A 26,205-nucleotide genomic window follows, 5' to 3' on the forward strand; every position below is an offset into this window, starting at 1 on the left:
TTTCTTAATGAGGGCTTTGTTTTTCATTTAATGAACTTGTCTCAATTAAAAGTCAGATTTTTCTCATTTTTTCAGTGCAAGATGACAGTTCTTCAGCAAACAGTGATTTTTTTCTAACCATTCTTACTAATTTTTGCAAGGGGTGCCAATAATAGTGGAGGGCACTGTGTGTGTGTGTGTGTATGTATGTATGTATATATATATATATATATATATATATATATATATATTGTCGCAGTAGGGGCAGTATCGCTCCCTTTAACCCTCAGGTACCACGCCAAACACCTGGTAAAAGTGCCACAATTATTCTTTTTATTATAGTAATAACGTGCACCCTCCACTCCACACTACTCATAAACAACTACAATACTCCAATAATAAATCAATAAACCAATCCTCCACTCCCAGATGTGTTGCCCTCCTACCACCCAGTTCAGCTCCATCTGGGAGCTCCCACAATCTTTTTATAGTTTGACCTGACCCGGAAGTGTTTCTCATCCTTCAGTCCCATAATTCCCTATCACTTCCGGGTCAGATAAAAGTCCTTTTTTCACCCTGGAAGTACATCATCCCTTCCGCTCATGTGACTTGGAAGTACTTTCGGGGTATAGGGCAAAAAGAAGTCTTTGGCCCTCCCTGCAGCTCCCTCTTGCGGCCCCTGTGGTATCCAGCAGGGCTGAGGATAAAAACTACAAAGTCCATGACTCCCTGCTGGTCTTCGGGGCACCTCCATACTGCAGGGAGGGCTCCATCTGGCGGCTTGGGGGACTTGGCCGGGATAAACTGCTGGGCACAGTCCACAATATATATATATATATATTATATAATATATTTTGATAACACTTTCATGAATCAACATTTTATCCCGAAAAGGTTTTATGAATTTCTTTTGATCATGTCATGAAGTGTATCTCAATCTTGTATGTGGACAACTACTGCCTGATGTACCCTACCCTATAGAAATTAAGGTCCCAAAAATTAGATATTCTTTAGATAGACAGAGACATACAGTAGGTATAGATTAATAGACAAATAGGCTTTAACAAGCTTATCATCAGGATCTTCTTACTTATAATACTACAGTTAATACGTTAAAATGTCATCCTCCTCATGTTAAATACTGTATAATCTTGGTTACATTCAATGGCACACTCAGAGACTCTCAGAAACAACACACATAGAAAGTTTTCCCTAACAGGACCATCAGCTTTTTAATACTTTAAGGTTGATTGTTTGAGTACCATTTACACCAAAGAAATAAAGAAAACATTAACTGTGGTGTATTTTTTTCTGTCCAGTTCTCTTCTGAATCCTATCACAACTCAAAAAGAACTGGCCAAGTTCACATATACAAATTTGCAGATTGATGTAAATTGATAGACTTCTAAGACTGACATTCTAAGACCTATGACTTCCTGTATTTATTTCCTCATGAAATCATCATTGAATACTGGCTGAAGGGTGCTATAAAAGAATCAGTATTGCTATTTTATGATTAAATTATATTTTGGTGAAAATGTATTTTTTATTTTTGTAAAACATTTTCAAAATATAAATTGAAGTAACTGAAAGTACTAAAATATCATGTTAGCATATTAATGTGTGTATTGCAAAGTGCATTTATTGGTTAAAATTACCACTAATATTTTTTTCTTTTGAATTTTTTTTTCTGTGGAAGCAAAAGTGTTTTAAAAGTAGGCAGCACCATAAATATTAACAAATTCATCATGTGTGTAAAGCCTACAAACAAGTAGAATTTTTTTTCAGATTAGTAAGTTTATTTTGTTTTTGTGCATAAAATATAAATGTTTTTATGCATAAAATAAACAAAATAAAATCTCATTTGCTGTAATTTTATATTCTTTAAATGTCTATTTATATTCCTTTTGGGTTTATACAGGGTGCACGCTTTGTGACAGAGCCTACTCCTCTGATTGTCCAGAGCATGGGCCTGTAACATTCATTTCTGATTCTCCTATTGAAAGTCGTGCCAGGCAGTCTCTTCCCAGGCAACTTGTACTGAGGCCATCTTTGACTGGAGCAGACATTGGTAGGTTTCATTTTTTATTAGTAAATGCATAAATAAAAGAATACATGAGTAAATAAATAAAGGTAATGTAGTTATATTTACAGTATATTCATGGATTATTATATCATTAATAATAATAAGGGGTGGCCAGGTGACACAGTGGTAATGCTGCCTCACAATAAGTTGCATGAGCTGATTATCAAATAAACACTTTCACAAAATGTGCAAATGCAATACAACAGCTTCCTTGGTGTAGCGTTAAGAACTACTGACTTGTAACCAAGAGGCCGTGGGATCGATCATGGGTGTCACATAAATTTACTTTTTTGAGTAGTGAGCTGCTCTTATTGTTAATATAATACAATAAAAACATACATTTGATTTGCGTCTGTAACATGATGTCAAAGCTGTTCGTGTTGCACTTGCACCTTTTGTGAAAGTGTTTGTTTATTTGACATTTGGACTTCAGCCTTCATACATTGTACAGTTCATGTCGACATGTTGTCGTTTATTATTAAAACATGAAAAACATTTATGTTTTAACGATGTGTTTACATAGATTGTTGTAGACATGGAACACACATTAAATGTATGTATTCCAAATAATGATCTATTTTCCCCTCTAAAACTCCAGTACTTCACTCCAAGATAATCAAGGCTTGAGCTGTAGAACTTTTTGCCCTTTCTGGGCCGGTGGGGTGGGGGCAATGGTATAGTAGGCCGCTTGCTGCTTGTCTCAATTGACACATTTACAAGACAAAACACGCTGACAGAGAGGTGCAAAGGGATTAAAGGTGGGCCGGATTTACGAGTTTTTTCATAGGCTTTGGTAATTCTAGTGTTAAGCATTAAACATCTTTTTCAGGGATATTGCGGCGAGGTGTCCTCGGAATTTAATGGGTATTTCAGGCAATTCACAACACAACAGAACTGAAATTTTTTTCACTGTGAAGATATCTCACACTGCCACCTGGTGGAATCTTCCAGATTTACGTAAAGCACTCGTGCAAGTATAAACAGTAAAACGCTTGCACAGCAGTAGCGTCTTCTGAAGCATGCGTCACATGAAGTATATACCTGGCCCTAGAAATCGAAAGTTGGATAAATGGATCTGTTAATGTTATATATGTGTCTACATCAGGTGTTGTAGAACTTTGTAAGAATGTTTTCATGATTGATGTGTCATGAAAAAATTACTTGTTACAGGGTTTTAAATCATTTACTCAGTTCAAAAGAATCATTTGCACTTTTTATCTTGAATATTTGAAGGAGTTTTCCTCAAGAGGAAGAAAACAGAGTCTGAGAGAAGTTAATCTTGAAAACAATTTCTGTAGTATAAGAGAATTTTATTAAGTATCAAATATATTTTAACCGTGTATCGAATTTAATTGTAGGAGTTTTTGCACAGGACTCCATTCCCATTAGAGTGTGCTTTGGACCTTTGATTGGACAACAGTGCAGCTCTCTTGAAGTCTCTGATTGGACAGATAAGACATCACCTCATGTTTGGAAGGTGGTTTTCTTTTACATTACTCCTTTGTAATTTAAGTAGTGTATTGTTTCAAGGAGTCTATTCCTAAACAGTATGACTAAAATCACAGTGCTTTTTTAATAGTTACAGTACATTTCATCAGCATGTAATTAGTTATTTTTCCTTCCATCAGTGCTGGTTTTGTGTATGTATTACCTTTTTAGGCTTTAAATGCCATGTGATGTTTTTCATATTGTTATTAATTTCCTTGAAGATCATTTATATGGTATCATTAAAGAGAGAAACTAATGGAGTATATTCTTGCCTTTCAATAGAAAACAAAAATACAAATAAATGCAACTTTAAGGTGTGAATTCACACTGTATATAATTACTATGAATATACATCTCTGTAATTAACACTATGTCTGCCTGTAGTTTAAGATAGGCCTTTCACATGTATTGTAGTATCTTTAATTTGGTTTCAGTCTTTGTGCAGTTGGTAATTTCATTCATATACCATTTTTCAACTGAACTTCTTTCTTGCTGACAAAGTACATGTGCATTGCTGCTTCTTATTCAGGAAAAGATAGCAGTTGCCTCACAGGAGAAAGACTTTCTGAGACTAGGGTCATAAAGCTTATGGAGCCATTTCTGGACAAAGGCAGAACTGTAATAACAGTTACGTAAAGTGTGACAGTAGCTTCCACCTGCAGCTAAAGTCATTTGCATACTGAAGTAGCATTGCACATGTACATAGTAAGCATGCCAGTGTCGATTAAATACAGTAAGCTCTACAGTCTACTTGTAACTTTATGCTGCAAGAAGATAAGTAAATATATTTAAATAACATTCAATGTGGCTTTTGTGTAAGTAACATATAAATGTTTTTCATATAAACAACATCACAAAACATAATCACAAACAAAACTTTGCACGATACCTTGGCATGCCCAGCTGTTTGGTTAAAGGACATGCGTGTGGCACGTTCACTGGCAGGATGATGCCCAACCTCTTGCTGAATCCAAACAGTGACATCTTTTGCCTTTATGCCTGGTGCAGCTGCATTGTTATGTGTGACTGGACGTTTCTTCCGGGGAGGGCTTCTGTTCACTTTCTCTGATGTAGAATCCTCATCCTAAGTGTTCACCTCTGTTATAGCACGTCTTTATTTGGAAACGGCAGTGTCAGATTGGGGGGAGCGTGAATGTGACTGAGAGAATAAAACTGAATAAAAAATGAGTCAGCAGTTCTTACTGCTGTACCACCGAAGCGGTCGTGTCAGCATTGTACCCTAACCTGATTTTCTTCGGTTATATTCTTGAATAAAAGCACACTTGTTTTGTTTAACATGTACCTTTTGTGAAAGTGTTTATTTGATATTTGGACTTCAGTCTTCACACATCATACACCTCATTACTACATTTTGTCAATTATTACTAAAACATGAAAAACTTTTCTGTTTTTAGCTATGTGTTCAACAATTCCTGCCTCGCATTTCCTGTTATCCTGCATTTACATGGATAGTTGTAGAAATGGAACACACATGAAATAATTGTATTTCAAATAACGATATATTATTTATGCTCTACAATTCCAAGCACCTCACACCCAGATAAACACACTTGAGCTCTAAAAATCTTCTTTGCGATTTGAGTTCCGACGATGGGGGGATCGGATAGCAGGGTGCTTGCTGCTTGTGCTGACTGACATATTTATAATACAAAAGAATGTAATGGAGAGGTGCGAAGGAATTTAAGGTGGCCCAGGATTATGAGTTTTTGTCGTAAGCTTCAGGGATTCTAGTGTTAATGATATTATTAAAAACCTATACCCTTATCATTTGAGTTTAATTATCAATCCATTCATTTTCTTGTTTTATGAATTGGGTAATTACACTAAACACCACCATTTGGTAACACCTTAATTCATTATTTATACATAAATTACTATATATTTATTGAAGGCAAAGCACTTCTTATCTTTATTCTATTTACTACAGTTCCTGCTGTAGCAGAGGTTCTTAAAGCTAACTACAGGTTTAAGCACAACTGCTGCATTACCAGATCATTAGCTTTGAATTTACATGTGGGGACACAGTATGCAAATGTAGTTAAACAGGAAGATTTAAAGTGTTTTCAACCATTTTTTTTTCTTGTTGTTAGATTTATAAACAACATTGAGTGTCTTTAACTGATGATTCTAAGTAAAATCGGAATATTTAGGACCATGTAAACTTATTAATCTACTGTTTATAAGAAATAGGTTTTATTTCTTCACTATTGATGCATGATCTGTGTAAATGAATAATTTACCCCTATCAAAATAAAATAAAGCTATTTTTTTAGTGGATCATGCTTCAAAATGTATTTCCAAAGAAACTACTTCAGAAAGCCATCTAAATTAGTGTGAAAGAATGTGAAAGCATTTATTCAGTAACTACACTTTATGCTGCTCAAATGTTTGTTTGTTTGTTTCAAAACTTTTTTTCTTTTTTTCGACAGCTGTTCCATAATAGTGTTCAAGAATTCTGTATCATCACTACAGATGAAAATGAATGTAACTGGATGATGTTTGTTCAGAAAGCAAGGTAGTGTCAAAATAGGTTGACTTCTCTTTTAAGGCTGGGTTTATTTATATCTGAATGTTTTAGACAATTATGTATTTAGAAAACACTTATTTATTTAACATATTTTGTGTATAAGTCATTTTATGGAATAACAGTTGCTCCTTATTCATATCACTCCTCATCCAGCATATCACATTTTCTGAATTTTGAGCAATGTTGGTTATTAAACACTTACCGTAGATCCCGGAATATAAGCGACTCGGTATATAAGCCGACCCCCTACTCTACCTACTAAATTACATGTATTTGCCGAGGGCCGGTATTTAAGCCGACCCCCTTCGAAATTTCTAAATTTCCTTAAAAGTGTCTCTTCAGGTATATTTATCATGGTGCTGAAACATACAGTCAGCCTTCTTCATCGGTTCTGATTATTTAATGGTGACCAACTGAGTGGCTTGTTGAAAATATTCTCCCATTGGCAAATAATGGGGGTAGTATGTGAATTTCCCCTTGGGATTAATAAAGTATCTATCTATCTATCTATCTATCTATCTATCTATCTATCTATCTATCTATCTAGTAATATTAAAGTATAAATGCAGGAAGCCACTTTCATGTCAATAATGTAGCTTCAATGTTTCAAACCGTTGGATAACAGGCACATCATTGTATTAATATGCATTTCTGATGTTGATAAATATACCAATGAACAGGTGGTTGTAGTGAAAAAATTAGCTCTATAAACATGGGGAGACACTACTATAAAGTAAGAGAATGGTCTGCATTTGATATATTTTACAGTAAAAGGGAAGTCTGCTGAACCCTTCAAGTAGGCATGTCCCAATATGTACCTCAATGAAACTTTCTCACTTTCAATTTTTAATTCAGAAAATATCTAAACTGTTCTGTAACTTTACATAAAAAGCCTTGGAAATTATTGTTTTATAAACTTTATGTCAAATTAATTTGCCTCATTTTGTAAAATAGGGCAGAACAGTGCTCTAGTGAATACTAAATCCTAACAGTATGCATTTCAAGTTAAGTGATAATTTCATATTGGCCATGTATAAATAAGATTGGAGGGAGTGTATGTGCTTTGTGATGTACTGCCATCGATGATTCCTGATATCTTTAGATGTTACCCGGACAGGGTTTGAAGTCATAAGATTTTATAACATTTTATTTAATTTATATTTGTATATCACATTTCTCATGTTCAAATGCTTACTGGGATATATTACAGTGTGCTTATTTTTGGTATACATTTACAGCATGGGCATGTTAAGTGAATTTCTCAGACATATAGAATAAAATAGAAATTGTTTGAAATACAGTGTATTAATATCTTCTCAACACTATGTCAGGAAAAAAATGGGCTCTGAAAATAATTGAATGAATATGATGACATTCATTACATTAATGTTTTTAATATATTCAAAGAGTGATGGTAAATATCTTGCAGAATAAGTTGAAACATATTTGTTGCTTTTCTCATGCAGAACAAGTGAGGAGCAGAATTTGGTAGCATATCCTCACAATGGCAAGATGTATTTCTGTACCTCAAAGGAAATTCTTCCAGACCATGAGCTTCTGTTCTACTATAGCAGGGACTATGCTAGACAGATTGGTATGTAGAAAAATCATAATGTATAACCATTTAATGTTGATATTAAAGTTTTTTTTGTACAAAAATAGAAAAATAAATTCTAACTAAATAGAAGCAGTCATTCAGTTACATAGGAGTGTAATCAATGCTGCCTGTGTTAATTCAACTACATTCTGTTCTTCATTAAATGAAGCTGGCTATTTTGGTGTGCTGAGAACAAGTTATGTTGAATGTCATTTGGTTAATTAGGTAAGGGTAAATGAATTGCTTTCTCAATCACATAACGTATTACTTCTTGCTGATAAATGCTGATGTGTTCAATGCATTTTAGGCCAAATAGTAAGGTAATAAATAGTACATAAGGTAGTTAAAACCATAAATTATTGAAAACTTTCAGTCAAAAGAAGATACCTTATGAAATTAACAGTTTTTCAGTACTGCTTTGACTGTCTTGTGTTTTTTTCAGAGTAATGCCATTTAAGGCAAAAATGTTATATAAGGAATGAATTAACAGAACATTTTGATATACAATGTTTATCCTCAATTTTTTTCCCTATTTATTTCATTATTTTCTATTTGATATGCTTTCTTTAATCCTTGTAATAAAAGTGTTGTATTTTTTTGTACCTGCAACTGCTTGAACATTTGCAAATCGTGATTCTTTACATATTACATTGTTATGTTAAAATTTTTCTTTTAGCCCCAACTAATCCATTTCTATAAGAAAAAGGTTTATTTCCAAAAATTCTGTTAGGTTTTAGAGAAAAATATGCATGCAATTTAAAGTCATATCTTTCACCAACTTTTCCACATAATTCAGAAGTTAATTACAAGGATAACATGTTGCTAAAATAATTAGATATCAAGTCACCCTAACAAAGACTCAATTAACAGAACAAATTTGCTCTCTGCTATAGAAAAGTATGGTGTTACCCTACAAATTAGTGTAATTTGTTATTCTACAATCTCCTGGTTGACCGCAAGAAGAGTGTAGTAAGCAAACCAAGGGTCATATGCAATAACCTGCAGTCCTCATTTCCTGCCTCCACTGTCCATGTTAATAGGAATATAATTTATTTGGAGAAGGATTAAAAGGAAGATATTTTATATTAACTTTGTAAAACATAATCTTTATAGTGCTGTACATTATTGGAAGAATATATTTTAGAAAAGTGAATTTTACATTTCTTTTATATTGCTCACACAAAATTCTGCATTGGTCATGATGAAGGAAAAAAAATAATAACACTATCGCTAAATTCTCTTTATGCCAAATTTGAAATATTGTGTTTGGAGGTACAGTGGAACCTCGATTATCTGGTCTTCAATTAACCGTGCATTTGGTTATCCGGGATCGCCTAAAAAAAAAAGCGTGAAACATCACAAGACCGCCAAGATTTTGCCGCCAAGAATTCCGACTACAGGAATGTACACTACGTGTGTCACAGCTTAAGTTTTCTTTGTCGATGGGTTTCTGAGAATTATTCTAAAAGGATTGAAAGTACAGTATAGCATCTGTGCACCAGCCAGGCAATCCTGTGCTGTGAAAAACCATTAGACTTAATCCGATGCAGAGGACTTGTTCTGAACACTCTCCCTCCCCTTTTTCCAAATTCAGACGACTGCCATTCGTCAATAAGTTTTGTATGGGTCGTACGGTCTGTGTAGGCGACGCCTTGTTCCGGGTTCATTCAGTTGGCGTTCGCACCTCGAGGTTAGAAAGCGGTTTTGCATAAGTTCGTGCCGAAATGTTGGGGTCAAGTGCGGGAGCAAAAAGAAAAAGAGTTGTTTTGTCAATTGCTACAAAACTGCAAATTGTTGAACGTGCTGAAAAGGGGGAATCAATTGCTAAGCTTTCATCGGAATTTAACATAGGAAATCAAACAGTGCGTGATATTGTTCGGAAGAAAGATGAACTCGTAACTTCATCAGATACATTTAATGGGACAAGTGCACGCAAGACAACAAAGGGTTCAAAATTTGACAATCTGGATAGAGCTGTGTTCGAATGGTTCAAGCAAAAACGCACCGAGGGATGTCCTGTATCCGGGCCATTGCTGCTCGAAAAAGCGAAATGGTTTCACTGTGAGATGAAGATTCCTGAACCATTTGCTGCGTCTCAAGGATGGCTGCAATGTTTCAAATCTCGCCACGGAATTAGACAGTTGGTTATCCAAGGTGAGAAACTAAGCGGTGATTCTGACACTGCAGCACTATACGTAACGGAATTTAAATGTCTTGTCGAGGCTCATGATCTTTCACCTGACCAACTTTATAATACTGACAAGACTGGTTTGTACTGGAAGGCTTTGCCATCAAAAATGCTCGTATCAAAAGAAGAAAAGTCTGCTCCAGGTCACAAGTCCAGTAAGGAACGAATAACAGTGCTAGCATGCGCTAACGCTAATGGTTCGGATAAATTGAAACTCGTATGCATTGGAAACTCTAAGAATCCATGATCATTTAAGGGAACACAAATGCACAATTTTCCTGTCCTTTACTACAATCAGACCAAAGCATGGATGAACAGAAAGATTTTTAAAGATTGGTTTTTTAAACATTTTGTTACTGCTGTTCAAGACCATCTATGCTCCAAAAATTTGCCACAAAGAGCTGTGTTACTGTTGGACAACGCACCTTCCCATCCTAGCAAAAATGTCCTGAAAACAAGCGATGACCAGATTTTCATCTCATATCTTCCTCCAAACGTGACGTTGCTTAAGAAACCTATGGACCAGGACGTCTTAGAAGCATTCAAGCGTCGTTACAGGAAATCTTTACTCCGTTAAGTCTTGTAATGTATAGAACCAAAATTAGAAAAAAGTTGTCTCTGTCCAAATATTTATGGACCTAACTGCGTATATACAGTGTGTATGTATGTATGTATGTATGTATGTGTATATATATATATATATATATATATATATATATATATATATATATATATATATACATACATACATACACACACTAGGTCTGGGAAAGTTACCACTTTCATTTTTGCGATTAATGTGTCCTGTTTAACACATTAAAAAATACTGTTGCATTTAAGGCCATCCACGAGATAAATGCCACAGGCAGTGCTTTGGTCAGGAAAGCATTTTCATGTAATTAATTTATTTTTTTTTAAACATTATGAAACAATAATACAAGAAAGTTAAGTGTGTACCTAAAGAGTTACATACACATCCAGTACTGTATTTATATGCTACCGTTAAAAATTTTTTTTATCAAATAATATTTTCATTTAAAGGTTTAAAATTTTATATTACACGGTTCACAGTAATATGCCACATGTCAATACATAGCACTGGTGTTTGTTTTCTTGATTTATACATACTGACATAGATGCATGGGAAGAGGGGGTTATGGCAATCCTGGTGCACTGCTAAAGAAAAGTTGTGAAGGTAAAAATTATGCCTTTTTTATTTTTATTTTTTTAATGTTTCTATAAGAAGAGTGAATAAATGTCATATTGCATAAGTGCTAAATAAGTTATCTTTGAGTGGCACTAAGACCAAAATAAGATCTAGTACAGGCATCACTAAATGATGCACCCAGACTAAGTGATAGCACTATCTGGACCATAGCATACTTCTGATAAATGAATGAGAATGACTATTAACATTCATGCAGAATTTTTTTTTTTCCTTCTTGAGGTGTGTGCATCTATTCATGTTACTCAATGGAGATTGAATCAGTGCGATTGTTACAGTGCATGGGTAAAACGTGCGGATCCCGCAGAAGAAAATAACAGAAACAAAAGCGCAACATGGAGCATGACTTGTTCCGAAAAAAAGGAGAGTAGACACAGAAAACTGAACTTTCAAAGATGAATGAACAAAATATGTTCATTCTTCCTGTGAATAGTTCAAAACCAGTTTGTCTCTTGTGTTCTGAAACTATGGCATTAGTAAAAAAAATAGCAATGTGAAGATCAATACGCAAACACATCTGCAGCAGTCTAAAGTGAGGGCACGTAAAATAACCAAACTGAGAGCCAACTATGAAAGATCCACCAGAGTTTTCTCCCATTTATTTATAGCCCAGAAGCATGCAAATGAATGCTCAATTAAAGTAGCGTGAATTTTGGGGCAACATTAAAAAAAAAAAAGCATTTTATTGCTAATAAGGAGTCATTAAAAACAGTAAATGCAGCTGTTCAAGACTGAAATATGCAATTAAGGGTAGGGAACCTTAACTAGCCAGACCAATAAAGTGAAGCCTCAAAATGTCACTTGCGCAATACTGTAAGTGCTTTATCAGCAATAATTGATCTCTCATTATGAAACGGGGAACAAAAACTTGTAGCCACTGTGGCCCTCCAGGACCGATATTGCCTAGCCCTGCTCTATGCCAATGATAATCAGTTTCTTCTTATTATGTATAAAGAAGCTAATTACAGCTTTTTTGTTACTATTTACAGTTTATTAAGGCAAAGCTAAATGGAGAAGCCAATAGTATTAACAATCCTTCCAACTCATGCATGAAATTATTTGGTATTAACACATTTTGGTGGCAATTAGCCATCACATGCAAGGAAGTGTTTAATTTATTTTTAGTAAAAGGGTCGACATGTTATAAATACTAGTTAGTTTTAATGTATTTCTGATAGAGAATGGAAGTTACATAACCCATGGTAAATATAGTGGTAGTGATATGAATGAAAGAAAATTGTTAACGGAAAGGAGAACACTTTGTCCATTCTTCTTGTGACTTGAAAGATAACTGGTCATTCACTGAATCCTTGGGAAAGTGTGTTTCACTATTTCAGTGCACTTTAAACAAATGTTTCCTTTTCAGAGGTCTGCATGGATTCATTGTTTCAAGACCTATTCTGCCTACTTTCTAAGCAGTCTCATCTTGCTCCATTATGGAACTAACTAAGTCCATTCCAATGTGCACACTAAGTTTTGGGTGAAATATGTTTGTTGTTATTTACTGTAAAATTTGCCAAAAAAGCATTTAACAGTCACCAAAAGTTTCATTAAAATAATAAGCAAAATAATCATTTAATTGGACAAAACATTCCTCTAGAAGCAATAGAACTACTGTTAGAAGCAAAATGAGGAGTCTGCATTTTATCTTAAGTTGGTGAAATCAAGTAACAAAGTTATCAATAAATGATCCCAATGAGAGTTGACACCTGGATGATTGTTCATGTGAAATTTACCATAGCATATGAAAATATTTATAAATATACTGTATTGTCATGCATCAGACTCGGGAATGGGCGAAACTGGCCAAGGATAGGTGTGCCAAGCTTGTGGCATCATATTCAAAAAGACTTGAGGCTGTAATTGCTGCCAAAGGTGCATCGACAAAGTATTGAGCAAAGGCTGTGAATACTTATGTACATGTGATTTCTCAGTTTTTTTTATTTTTAATAAATTTGCAAAAACCTCAAGTAAACTTTTTCACGTTGTCATTATGGGGTGTTGTGTGTAGAATTCTGAGGAAAAAAATGAATTTAATTCATTTTGGAATAAGGCTGTAACATAACAAAATGTGGAAAAAGTGATGCGCTGTGAATACTTTCCCGATGCACTGTGTGTATGTGTGTATATATATAAAACTGCTCAAAAAAATTAAAGGAACACTTTGAAAACACATCAGATCTCAATGGGAAAAAGAAATCCTCCTGGATATCTATACTGATATAGACTGGGTAATGTGTTAGGAACGAAAGGATGCCACATCGTTTGATGGAAATGAAAATGATCAACCTACAGAGCGCTGAATTCAAAGACGCCCCAAAAATCAGAGTGAAAAATTATGTGGCAGGCTAGTCCATTTTGCCAAAATTTAATTGCAGCAACTCAAAATTGTACGCAGCACTTTGTATGGCCCCTGTGTTCTTGTATACATGCCTGACAACATCGGTGCATGCTTCTAATGAGATGACAGATGGTGTTGTGGGGGATCTCCTCCCAGATCTGGACCAGGGCATCACTGAGCTCCTGGACAGTCTGAGGTGCAACCTGGTGGCATTGGATGGACCAAAACATAATGTCCCAGAGGTGTTCTATTGGATTTAGGTCAGGAAAGTGTGGTGGCCAGTCAATGGTATCAATTCCTTCATCCTCCAGGAACTGCCTGCATACTCTCACCACATGAGGCCAGGAATTGTTGTGCACCAGGAGCCACTGTACCAGCATAGGGTCTGACAATGGGTCCAAGGATTTCATCCTGATACCTAATGGCAGCCAAGGTGCCTTTGTCAAGCCTGTAGCGGTCTGTGTGACCCTCCATGGATATGCCTCCCCAGACAATCATTAACCCACCACCAAACTGCTCATGCGGAATGATGTTACAGGCAGCATAATGTTCTCCATGGCTTCTCCAGACCCTTTCACTTCTGTCATGTGCTCAGGGAGAACCTGCTCTCATCTGTAAAAAGCACAGGGCACCAGTGGTGCATCTGCCAATTCTGGTATTCTATGGCGAATGCCAATCGAGCTGCATGCTGCTGGGCAGTGAGCTCAGGGCCCATTAGAGGACATGGGGCCCTTGGGTCACCCTCATGAAGTCTTTCTGGTTGTTTGGTCAGAGACATTCACACCAGTGGCCTGCTGGAGGTCATTTTGTAGGGCTCTGGCAGTGCTCATCCTCTTCCTCCTTGCCCAAAGGAGCAGATACTGGTCCTGCTGATGGGTTATGGACCTTCAATGGCCCTCTCCAGCTCTCCTAGAGTAACTGCTTGTCTCCTAGAATCTCCTCCATGCCCTTGAGACTGTGCAGGGAGACACAGCAAACCTTCTGGCAATGACACGTATTGATGTGCCATCCTGGAGAAGTTGGACTACCTGTGCAACCACTGTAGGGTCCAGGTATCGCTCATGCTACCAGTAGTGACACTGACTGTAGCCAAATGCAAAACTAGTGAAGAAACAGTCAGAAAAGATGAGGAGGGAAAAATGTCAGTGGCCTCCACCTGTTAAACCATTCCTGTTTTGGGGTCATCTCATTGTTGCCCCTCTAGTGCATCTGTTGTTAATTTCATTAACACCACAGCAGCTAAAACTGATTAACAACCCCCTCTGCTACTTAACTGACCAGATTAATATCCCATAAGTTTCACTGACTTTATGCTATACTCTGATTAAAAGTGTTCCTTTAATTCTTTTGAGCAGTATATATATATATATATATATATATATATATATATATATATATATATATATATACTCTCCACTTTCTATTTTTTTGGCCGTAACCTTTATGAGGCTTGGCTGGGGGACAATTTTCAGAGCTGGTGCCAAAATCAGGAGAAAATTTGTTGTTACTGGACATGATGCAAGAATGTATCATTAAGTCAATATCTACATCTTTTTATTGAATTTAATGGTGATTGAAGTCACTTTGGTGAACACTTGAATATGCATCACTAAGCAGCAGCATTTAATAGGTTACCATTCCAGAAACAAATTTTAAACTTTAGTATATGAGTGCTGAAGTAAAATGAGCCTGTTATAAGCACATACAGTAAAAAGCTTGAACCATTAATTGAGTGAAAAGACTTTGCTATACAGTGACTTGGTAAGATGGTGGTTGTGGTACAGTGTGACTGCTACTTGCATGTCTGGCCATACAATATGTTGCTACTCTCCGGTGCCATGTTGTGTCCTGTTTTGGACTGGGACCAACTTACACCTGGGAAACCTTCCTCTACATACACACATATTGTGCTGCTGGTTTGGTTTCTTCTCTTTGTAGATTTTAAATGTGACTCTTGTGTTAGAGCTGGTTTACTATTTTTTTTTTCCTTTTCTGAATGAAGAATTGGGGGGAAAACAAATCTGGAATGCTCTTTTGTATAGATTTAATGCTGTGGTAAAAATCAAATTGATTTTCAAAGTTTCACAGTGTATTCAGATTCTTTTTCTGTTGCCAGTGAGGTTTCAGAAAAACATAACATACATAAATCAATGATTACTGTCCACACAAAAAAATAGGGTTAAAATAACTTTTACAATTTCTCCATGCCCCTACATTTACAAACTTTATTTAGGAGTCATTAAAATATTTTATTTTTCATTTTTTTTAATCTTCCTTTCTTCACCTACCAGTTTGTTGTTGCCCATTACACTGAGCACCTCTTAATGCTGCCCCCATACCTATATGTCTTTTTATTTTCTGTTGCTTGCATTTCAGTCCCCTTTTTTGTAAATTAAACTGAATGGTCAGGTAATCAGAAATGGTAAGCAGAGAGTGTCTAAGCACAAGCTGCAACAAAGTAATTTCCTTGGAAACACTATTGTTTTGTTGTTAATAGCAGCAATCATGGGCTAAGACATTAAAAACATATTTTATTATTTATACATATTCAAAATATATATCCTGTTGGGAGATGTGTGTATTGTACCCCAGCTCCCTGCTAAAACTTTACCTAGAGCCTAGAGAATTTTACCTAAGTGTAAAAATTTCCACAAAGGTAATAAGAACTATAGAAAATGGCATAAAGATCTGAAAGCCTCTCTGGCCATTCATAAGATTAAGTTCATTACCTCACTATAATAAAGACACTTGGGAAAAATTGGGTCCATGGCAAAGTAGAAAGATGGAACAAACAACAACAACAAACATTTATTTATATAGCACATTTTCATACAAACAGTAGCTCAAAGTGCTTTACATAATAAAAGAATAGAAAAATAAAAGACACAATAAGAAAACAAAATAAATCAACATTAATTAACATCGAATAAGAGTAAGGTCCAATGGTCAGGGGGGACAGAAAAAACAAAAAAAAAACTCCAGGCGGCTGGAGAAAAAAATAAAATGTGTAGGGATTCCAGACCATGAGACCGCCCAGTACCCTCTGGGCATTCTACCTAACATAAATGAAACAGTCCTCTTTGGATTTAGGGTTCTCGCGGAACTATTGATCGCTTGTGAAACCAGGATTCTAGTCCCCTTAGGTATTCCAAATACACTTAGAAAACCCTAAAGTGATATAAAAGAATATTCTATGGACAGATAAGGCAAAAGTGAAACTTGTTTGGCAAAATTATACCCTACTATGTCTGGAGGGGAAAAAAATCAATACTGCCATTCTACAGAAAGTACTTTATACCATTGTTTGAATATGTAGTAATGATAGTGTTGTAATTTAGGAATGCTGTGTTGCTTTGGGACCTGAATGTCTTGTCATTATTGAAGGAACCATTAATAAATTCTGTTTCGGTTGATAGGACTTATCAGGAGACATTCAGGCCAAAGGAAGAAAGACAATAATCCAGAACATGCATAGTCTATGTCAGAACTGAAAAAAAAATGTTACATTTACCAGTGTGAAAAGGAACTATCCTATACCACATTCTTCTCCACAGTGTCCTATAATCTATTAACCTACTTAGCATTAGACACAAAAACAAAGCATTACAGTAGTCACTCGAGCAACTGTATAGATGCGTCTTGCATAAGCTTTATAACCGAGAATCAATCGGGCTGTAAAAGTGCTGTCAGTGCTGCCTTTCTTTGGAGAAATTATGTCTGAGTGTAGGTTTTCACTAATTATGAAATATCTGCACTTCACCAACAATGAAGACTTTGATGAGAATACTCAGCAGCCAAACTGAAGAAAATTTGAGAGGTATACCAGGCCATTGTAGCAAAGTTTCTGAGTGTTTATATTCCGGACTGTGATGTCAGCATCGATGAAAGTCTCATATCTTAGAAGGGCAGACTGTCATGGATACAGTACATTGTGTCAAAAAGAGCAAGATTCGGCATAAAGTTTTTACGAGCTTTGTGAATCTAAAAGAGGATACATTTGGAATTCGGTTCTGTACACAAGGAAAAGGACCATGTTTGACCCAAAATACAATCAGTACAGTTTTTTTTGTTCTTTATTTCACCTTATACAATTAGGAATTTATTAGTTTTTGCATACCCCTTTTGGTCAGAGCGCAGGGTCAGCCATTGTACAGCGCCCCTGGAGCCATTGAAGGTTAAGGGCCTTGCTCAAGGGCCCAGCAGAGTAGGATCTCTTTTGGCAGTGATGGGGATTCGAACCGGCAACCTTCGGGATACCAGTGCAGATCCTTCACCTCAGAGCCACCACTCCACAATCATAATCATAGCAATCAATATAATCAGATAGCCAATACGGTGCTGACTTTGATAGATACACTGCTGGATCAAGTTTACTGTGTAACCATGGACAATTTTTATACTTCTCCAGAGCTATTTGACATCTTGCTGCAAAGAAAGACTGACGCATAGGACTAGTGTGTCCCAACCGTTGTGGCATGCCTGAAGACTTTGGCAGAGCTAAATTACAGAGCTAGTAGATTGGCAAAAGGGTAAAGTGCTTGTGCTGAAATGGAAAAAACAAGAAAGATTTTTCTCTTCTTAGCACTGTACATAAAGCAACAAGTAGGTTACGAAGCCTTGTGCGGTGGTTGACTACAATAGCACAATGGGCAGCATTGATCATGTGGATCAAGAATGGACTTTTTTTATCCCATGTGGCGACAACAAAACAAATATTACAAAAAGATATTTTGTCATCTGGTGGAACAGTGCATTTGGAATGCATTCGTCTTATACAAACAAAAAGCTGGTGAAACTTTATCTCATGCAAACTTTACCTGCCAGCTTTGCTGCACATCCACACTACCGGGTCCAACACATGCCAGATCAATACAGAGCATCTTGTTGGTAGACAATTTATTAATTATATACCTCCAACAGGAAGAAAACTCCCAACTCGTAACTATGTATTTTACTGTTTAAAAACAGATAAATCTGGAAGGAAAATCTGAAAAGAAACCCGCTATTATTGTCCCAACTGTAACGTTGGATTGTGTCTTTCATCATGCTTTAAGATTTACCACACAGAGGACTCATTTTGAAGTTATATACTGTTTTGGCATCATTAGTAGTATTATTATTACTGTTGTTATTAATTTTGTTATTATTGTTCATTTAATATTTTCATTCATCATTACTATTGATGAGCGAGCACCAAAGTGTTCGGGTGTTCGGTCCGAACACATCGCGATGTTCGTGTGCTCTACCGAACACCCGAGTATAATGTGAGTCAATTGGAAACAACCAGGCACCCCCTGCTCTGAAGAGGGGAGGGTGCTTGGGCCATTGGAAAAGGTCAGAAAGTGAAAGAAACACCACCCAAATGGACCGGGAACAGCATGGGGACGATGTCTGGATGCATCTTGGACTCCCAAGTCGCTGCTGGGAACCAGTTTGTCTGAGTTGTACGCCACTTTTACAGACTGACAAAAACACGCCCAAAACCCCCCAAAAAAATCAATTTTACAGGAAAAATGACGCTCTAAAACATTATATGCCAGTGCCTGCATATATAGCACCCGATGACGTGTTCTGGCCAGCCAATCACTGTAATGCCGGCACCTGAAATGGCTACTGGCATTACAGTGAGAGCAGTACTTACCTGCCCCTTGATTGGCTGTCTCCAACCCGCAAAACGTGCGGGGCGGAGACTCGAGCATGGTGCACAAGCACATGTGGTGCTCGTTCGAGTAGCACCATGCTCCGAGCATAGCGATGCTCGAGCCGAACACATGTTCGGTCGAGCATGCTCGCTCATCACTAATCATTACTATTATTTGTATCATTACTATACTTTTGACATGCTAAGGAGGTTAAATAAGTGACTAATATAAAAGGTGACTCATTTAATTTATGTCATGACAGAGCATTAGAAAATCCTGTGTCTACATAGCATGTCTCTGGCATTACAGTTTGGTTACACTTTTGAACTTTAATGTTTCATTGTATTTTATTCTATCTTTGTATTAGATGCATTGACATATTACTTCTGTTCTTTCCTGTTTATGTAGGATCATTTTACAAATATCAGGCATAGTTAAATGAAAGGCACTGAGAAAAAAGGGGCACAGCAAATCCATTATGAAACGCATAAAGTGACTCCTCATTCAGCCAGCCCTTTTGACAAAATATCAGTGTTTTATAAAAAATGTAATTGTTGTGGTTGTTGTCACAGATTTAATTTTATGTATAAATATGAAAAGATTTTTGAAATTTTTTTTAATCAAATGATTTGATGTAGTTAAAAGATTAGTAGAATGAAGAGCAACTGTAACAGCATCAGCCACAAAGTTTCTAAGTTGTATTATTTAATTTGTATTTTGTTTGTTTGTCACAGTATCTCTGTCCCTTTATTTTGCTTTTTTATTTTAATACAAATACTCTGATATGTAAATATGTCGAATATGTTTAATTTTAGGAGTCCCAGAAGTGCCTGAAGTTCACACTTGCCACTGTGGAAAAGAGTGCATATCCTTCTCAGAACTAAAATCACACTTGAATAGCCATACTCATAATCACAGTCATGGAAACAATCACTGGACTGGTCATTCTAAGGACAAGAAATTTAAGTGCTCTATGTGTTCTAGGGCTTTCACCTCTTCCTCAAAACTTAATGTACATGTTATGGGGCATGTAGGTGTTAAGCCATACAAATGTGGATTCTGCAGCAAGGCTTTCAGTGATCCCAGCAACCTCAGAAAACATTTAAAAATCCATACAGGTATGAATTACGGAATTCATTTGTGTTATTATTGTACATTTATATTTAATTTGTTTGTACAACAGCTTATCAAAATCATATTCCTTACTATATACTGTATATATTTGCAGAGAAAACAAATGACAAAATAAAGGTTTGGGGTGGATGCCCCGTATAATATCAGGTCTGCAGAGTAGTCAATTGCAACTGATACCAGTCTTTTCTAAGAAACAGAGACAAATGAAAAAACAATCGTTAGGTTTTTTATAGCAGAGCGGAAGGAAGTTGATCTGGATGAGAGGAACTGGAAGGGAGGTCATCAGAAGGGACGGAAGTGGCAGGTTTGGCAGGAACTGGAAATGAGGTCATCAGGTGAGAGCCGAAAGTAACATTATTGGCAGGAACTAGAAGCGAAGTCATCAGGGAAGAGCTGGAAGTGACATCATCTGTAGGGGCCGTAAGTAGGAAGTGGATCGTTATTCTGTCGTTGGTCTGTAGGAAGATGAGAAAAGGTATTAGTGCTTATTTCCAACCCTTCGTCTCTTGTATTTTCACTCCCTGTTGGACCCTTTGGCTATCCCCTAAGTGTACATGTGTTCCTTACTGTATATTTTTCCTTATCTGGATAGATGTAACTTTATTTGTCCCCAGGGAATATACAATATATTCCTATTTATGGAATTACCAGTTGCATAGTTGCACTAATATTTCAGTTGTTTTACTTGGAGGGAAGAGTCATCTTTCATTTAACAATAACAATTAAAAAAGAATATGTTCAGTGGAGTTTTTTAAATTGATAACTTTCATTTTTTAATGTTAAATCTACAGTACAGGCCAAAAGTTTGGACACACCTTTCTTTATTTTCATGACCATTTACATTGGTAGATTCTCACTGAAGGCATCAAAACTATGAATGAACACATGTGGAGTTATGTACTTAACAAAAAAAAGGTGAAATAACTGAAAACATGTTTCTATATTCTAGTTTCTTCAAAATAGCCACCCTTTGCTCTGATTACTGCTTTACACACTTTTGGCATTTTCTCGATGAGCTTCAACAGGTAGTCACCTGAAATTATTTTTTGTTAAGTACATAACTCCACATGTGTTCATTCATAGTTTTGATGCCTTCAGTGAGAATCTACCAATGTAAATGGTCATGAAAATAAAGAAAACACATTGAATGAGGAGGTGTGTCCAAATGTTTGGCCTATACTGTACTTGTATCCAATTGGTAGAGAGTAGTCTCCTTTAAAAATTTCACACAAATAAGTTGAGTAGTGGGTGACAACCGAATAGTGTGCCCTTTTCAAAAGAAGAGTGGCTTTGTTTTTTGGAGTTGAGAGGTAATAAATAGCCAACAACATAATGTATAGTTAGCCAAAATGTGAGCTGGGGTCCTCATCATCAATTTTCAATAAAAAAGAGACTGGCAGACATGCATGGGTCCCTATCTATATCTATCTGGTGACAAGCACAAAAGCTTCATGTTCCCATTAACACAATGTGCATATGATGCTTGATGCAGCAAGTCAGTGTGCAAAGGCAAATTTCCCTGAGCAATTATACTGTTTAAGGGGTAATTGTGTGCACCTTTCAGAAGCAACTCACTGACTTGCACAACAAATTAATAGATGCTACATGCAAGAGTCTCATATATTTATTTATTTATCTTTTTAAAAAACTTTTTACACTAAGCTCCAGCATAACTAGACGTATTGAAGCATTATATCCTAAAGTATATATTTATAATTAAACTATAGACCACGGGTATTTAACTTTTAATTTTGTATTAACACAATTAAATTCTATAGGTTTATTGTTTAGTAAGTCTAAAAATTATAAATAAAATTTCCTTAAAATATATACTTTAACTAATAAAATGTGTACACTAATATGTAGCCATACTACTTATGGCATAAAAGAAAAGAAAATGCTTCTCATAATAAAGTGCTGTTATATTGTTTAATTTTTCTGTAATGTACCAGTCTGAAACAAGGCTTAGTTTAGAAAGACAGTAGTTTTCACTATTTCTGTAAAAACAAAAAAATGTGTGTGTGTGCTAAGTGGTAAACCAAGCTTTGACTTGCAACTCTTTGTATACACTGTAGGTAGTTTGCTGCAAATAAAAATAAAAAGATATGCTGGCTCAACTACCATAATACCTTGCATAAAGGAGCACTGCAACTAAATTATTGTAAAGCTTAGAAAAGCAGGGCTGAAAAGATAGGTTTTTGGGATCTGCCCATTTACTGATCATCGATCGGTATTTTTTAGTGAAAATCAGCAGATTTAGATTGGTGGCTGATCGATTGGCACATCCCTACTTATATATTTTTTAATATATACATTTATTGCTACTAATACACTATTTAATATTTACATTTTTTCTAGCTTAACAGGAAAAATATTTATTTGCTTAACATAAACAGAAATTACTACTGCAATATTTGTATTACTTTTGGTTTAAGCTCAAATACCAAATGTTATGAAAACATCACAATTTCATCTTAGCAAGCAATTGTTTATTCAGAGCAGAGGGCAGTTTGTAGTTTTCATAGTAGTAGAAAAGAAAGTGTCCCACAGGATATTGGCATTTTGGAAAGAAGAAAGAATGGTGAATATCTTATCATAAATGACTGATTGTTTCCAGTGGATCACTCAGTTCACTTTGCGTATTACACATTTCAGAATAATCGGTGGTACAGCACAACCGTTTTGTTTGAATACAGTCATATGTATTTAGCAGCAGATTACAGATGTTTTGATTATTATAAGAATTTGTAGTAATTCTTTTTGGTTTTGGAGATGCTTACAGTTAAAGCTTGGTACCGTGATTATCACTTGTACCTCACTCCTTCAAGGATCTGGGTTCAATTTCCTTCTTTTCTTTTCTTTCCTTTACCTAGTACTGCTGTGCTCGTCAATGGTTCTCCACATTTACCAAAAGGTCCGTTACACAAAATGATGGATGGATAGATTTTAAATTTAAAGATTTCTTGAAAATTAAAAATCTACAGTACTTGATTGTATATTCCTGATATGTATATTTGAATATAAATAGAAGGATAAAAAAATTTGTTTTCCCTACATTTAACTATTTTTGCATATGTTTTCAGAATTCATAGGTTATATTAACCACTGTACTTGTTTGACAGGTCATTCTCCTGTAGTCATTTTATAAGCAGGTATTTTTGTCTATTTTACTAGGTATCTTTTTCATTATTGTGCACTTGCTACTTTTGCTGAGGTTTTAAAGCTGTGCGAAAATGGTTTAAAGAGTAATATTTTGCTTGTTTTATTTAGGTCAGAAGAATTACCGATGTACATTGTGTGAAAAGTCATTTACTCAAAAAGCTCATTTAGCGTCACACATGGTAATTCACACTGGTGAGAAGAACCTAAAATGTGACCACTGTGACAGAATGTTTATGAGGAGGCAAGATCTCAAGCAACACATCCTGACTCACACACAGTAAGTGATGATTATAAAGTTTAACACCATTAAATTAAGGGTCATCCTTTGATCATCAAATATAATCGTTCATATCTTTACATTAGTTGCTGTAAATGGTATTAGGTCTTGTATTCCTTAGATTTAAAAAAATAAACATGAAAAATTATCAATAAAATATTTTTGCCAAAGCAAATACTTCAGTCAGCAAAACTGAGTCTTGTCTAAGCCAATGTTGCCTTTATGCTATAAAAAAAGGAAACATTTTCAGGGATTCTTGATACTTACCAACTGAGCAACTCAGAATGGTCCATTATTTCTAATTCCACACCAACATTGAATAAAATCAAAAGTAAATAAAAGTTAAGACTGGCTTTGTAAAAGCTTAAGATAAGTATGTGACTGAATCAAGAATTGTTCATTCAATTAATGACATAAACAGAAGTTCGTAAATCAAAATTTAAAATCAACAAACTGCATACTGTAGGTCTACCTGAAGTACTCTATAGGCAAGAAAGAATAGTTCAGAATTAAACAAAAGAAATAATAAAAGCAATAGAAACTAAATAGGTGTCTGGCCATATAGTTTAAAGCCAAAAATTAAAGTAGGTTTAATTTGTAAAGTAAATCTGGAAATGGTAGCAAACCCTACTTTTCTTGATAGCATGGGTCTTTGAATTATAGATAAATCCAAAAGAGACACTAGTTTAAAATCTGTGTAATCATTCTGCTTCTGTCTAGTTTTTTGTTAACAAGATAGTACATATTACAATCCAGTATTGAGTAAAGACTGATCTTTTAGGTAAAGACTTTTTACTTCATGAGCAGAAAGAAAAAAAAACCAGACACTTACACTAAGTTGCAGTGTACATTTAACACAGGTTCATTCAGAGATTTCATCTTATTGCGTTTTTACAGTAACAAGACTATCTTTAGGGCTTAACACTGTTGCAGTTTGTACTGAAGCTCTGAACTAACAGTGGGTCATGACCAGAGGTGGGTAGAGTAGCCAAAAGTTGTACTCCAGTAAGAGTAGTGTTACTTCAAAATAATATTACTCAAGTAGAAGTAAAAAGTAGTCATCCAAAAAATTACTCAAGTAAGAGTAAAAAAGTATTTGATGAAAAGACTACTCAAGTACTGAGTAACTGTTTGAACATAATAAATTATTTATTTTTTAGAAATGTTGTAATAAGACAGACAAAAATATTAAATAATGTGCAAATTCTACGATTTCCAAATAATAAAATAAAAAAATGAGTAAAAATAAATAACATCTTTACAAAATTAAGATGCACAAATAACACAAAGTTCCAAATCTCATTTTTTCACAACAAAGCTTTTGAAGCCAATACCTACAGTAGGTAACATGTATGTTTGAACAGTGCAAACTACTTACAATGACAAGATATACTGTACACTGACAGTATAGATAGATAGATACTTTATTAATACTGTATATTCACTTTGTGGTGTAGCGGGTCCGCGGCCTTTAAATCCATAAAGCCTGGTCACTCTACGTGGGCGCAATTGCACGACTGCGGGGAGTTAATGAGGTAGTTGAAGCGAGTCGCACATTCGCGTGCAATCGTTCTCAATTGTTCATTGGCTTCCTGTGGCGTGTGATTAAGACCCACAGAGAAGGGAGTTTTATATACTGTATACGGGTCAGCACAAAAAAAAGAAGGGGGAATCAGAGAAAAGGAGAAAAGATATGAGGGTAAAAGGCAGGCTTGGGAATGACGATCTGGCTATCTGGAGAAAGGAAGCAGTGTGAGCTAGCGCCCCATGAAAGAGCGTTAGCTGTGGCGCTCTAGGGGCTAGTTCGCCCCACTGAACATTCAGGTGGAGTGTGGCGAGCAAGGCAGCTGCCGTCCCTAGGCTTCTGAGGTGCGACAACGTGAGCGTGAAGGAAGAAGGGAGGAGAGCCGACCTCGGACGATCTGGCCGTGATGCCTGGAGGCAGCCAAGACGGAGGACGGCCGAAAGGAGCTTGTGGCTGCTGAGTCTCCGCAGGCTACGCAAGCAATGGGTGAGCCAGGAGAATGAGAAGGAGGTGGGCTGAGATCAGGAGGAGTTAGTCTGCATTTTAACCTCGGATTTTTAACGGATTTGTTTATTGATTTTTTTTTATCCTTTTTCACAATGATTTTTATGGATTTACTGTATATATGCACTGCTTTTAGAACACTGCACCATTGACACTTTTGTTTATTTTACTTTTGTCTTGGCTGGTTTTTAATAAAAGCACTTTTTCCACCATCCTCTGGCATCATCAGTGAATTATCCTCATATGTCAGCTCATCTCGGTCATAACTATCGACGGTGTGGGTTCAGCAGACTCCCATCTGGGAAGAGGGAGTCTGTAGGGAACCGGCATCGTCACACACTTGCCTTCCAAATAGCACATCTGATAGAAAATAAAATTAGAACACAAGGCAACTTGTGCACGTACAAGAAGTCTCACTTTACCATGACGGTCTGTTCATGTTTGGTTAAAACATGCTTCTTCTTCACTCGGTGAAGTGATGGTTAAGCTTCAGCAAGAGTTGGCTCTCA

At 35.9% G+C, this 26,205-nt stretch overlaps 2 protein-coding genes across 2 annotated transcripts in view; one reads left to right on the forward strand and one right to left on the reverse strand.

The window, feature by feature from the left end:
* Positions 1-26,205, forward strand: part of prdm4 (PR domain containing 4) — a 71,191-nt gene that overhangs the window by 38,468 nt on the left and 6,518 nt on the right. Inside the window, exons 6-11 of the mRNA XM_039769535.1 lie at positions 1,901-2,050; positions 3,424-3,542; positions 6,004-6,089; positions 7,568-7,695; positions 19,910-20,212; positions 23,499-23,667. Of these exons, the coding sequence (XP_039625469.1) occupies positions 1,901-2,050; positions 3,424-3,542; positions 6,004-6,089; positions 7,568-7,695; positions 19,910-20,212; positions 23,499-23,667 (955 nt within the window). The remainder of the gene's footprint in view (positions 1-1,900; positions 2,051-3,423; positions 3,543-6,003; positions 6,090-7,567; positions 7,696-19,909; positions 20,213-23,498; positions 23,668-26,205) is intronic.
* Positions 20,545-26,205, reverse strand: part of LOC120539462 (aldo-keto reductase family 1 member B1-like) — a 44,180-nt gene continuing 38,519 nt past the window's right edge. The window contains exon 11 of the transcript XR_005635617.1: positions 20,545-20,683. The gene's annotated coding sequence lies outside the window, so the exon portion shown is untranslated. The remainder of the gene's footprint in view (positions 20,684-26,205) is intronic.

This window comes from Polypterus senegalus, chromosome 11 (genome assembly GCF_016835505.1).
Source record: "Polypterus senegalus isolate Bchr_013 chromosome 11, ASM1683550v1, whole genome shotgun sequence".
NCBI lineage: Eukaryota > Metazoa > Chordata > Cladistia > Polypteriformes > Polypteridae > Polypterus > Polypterus senegalus.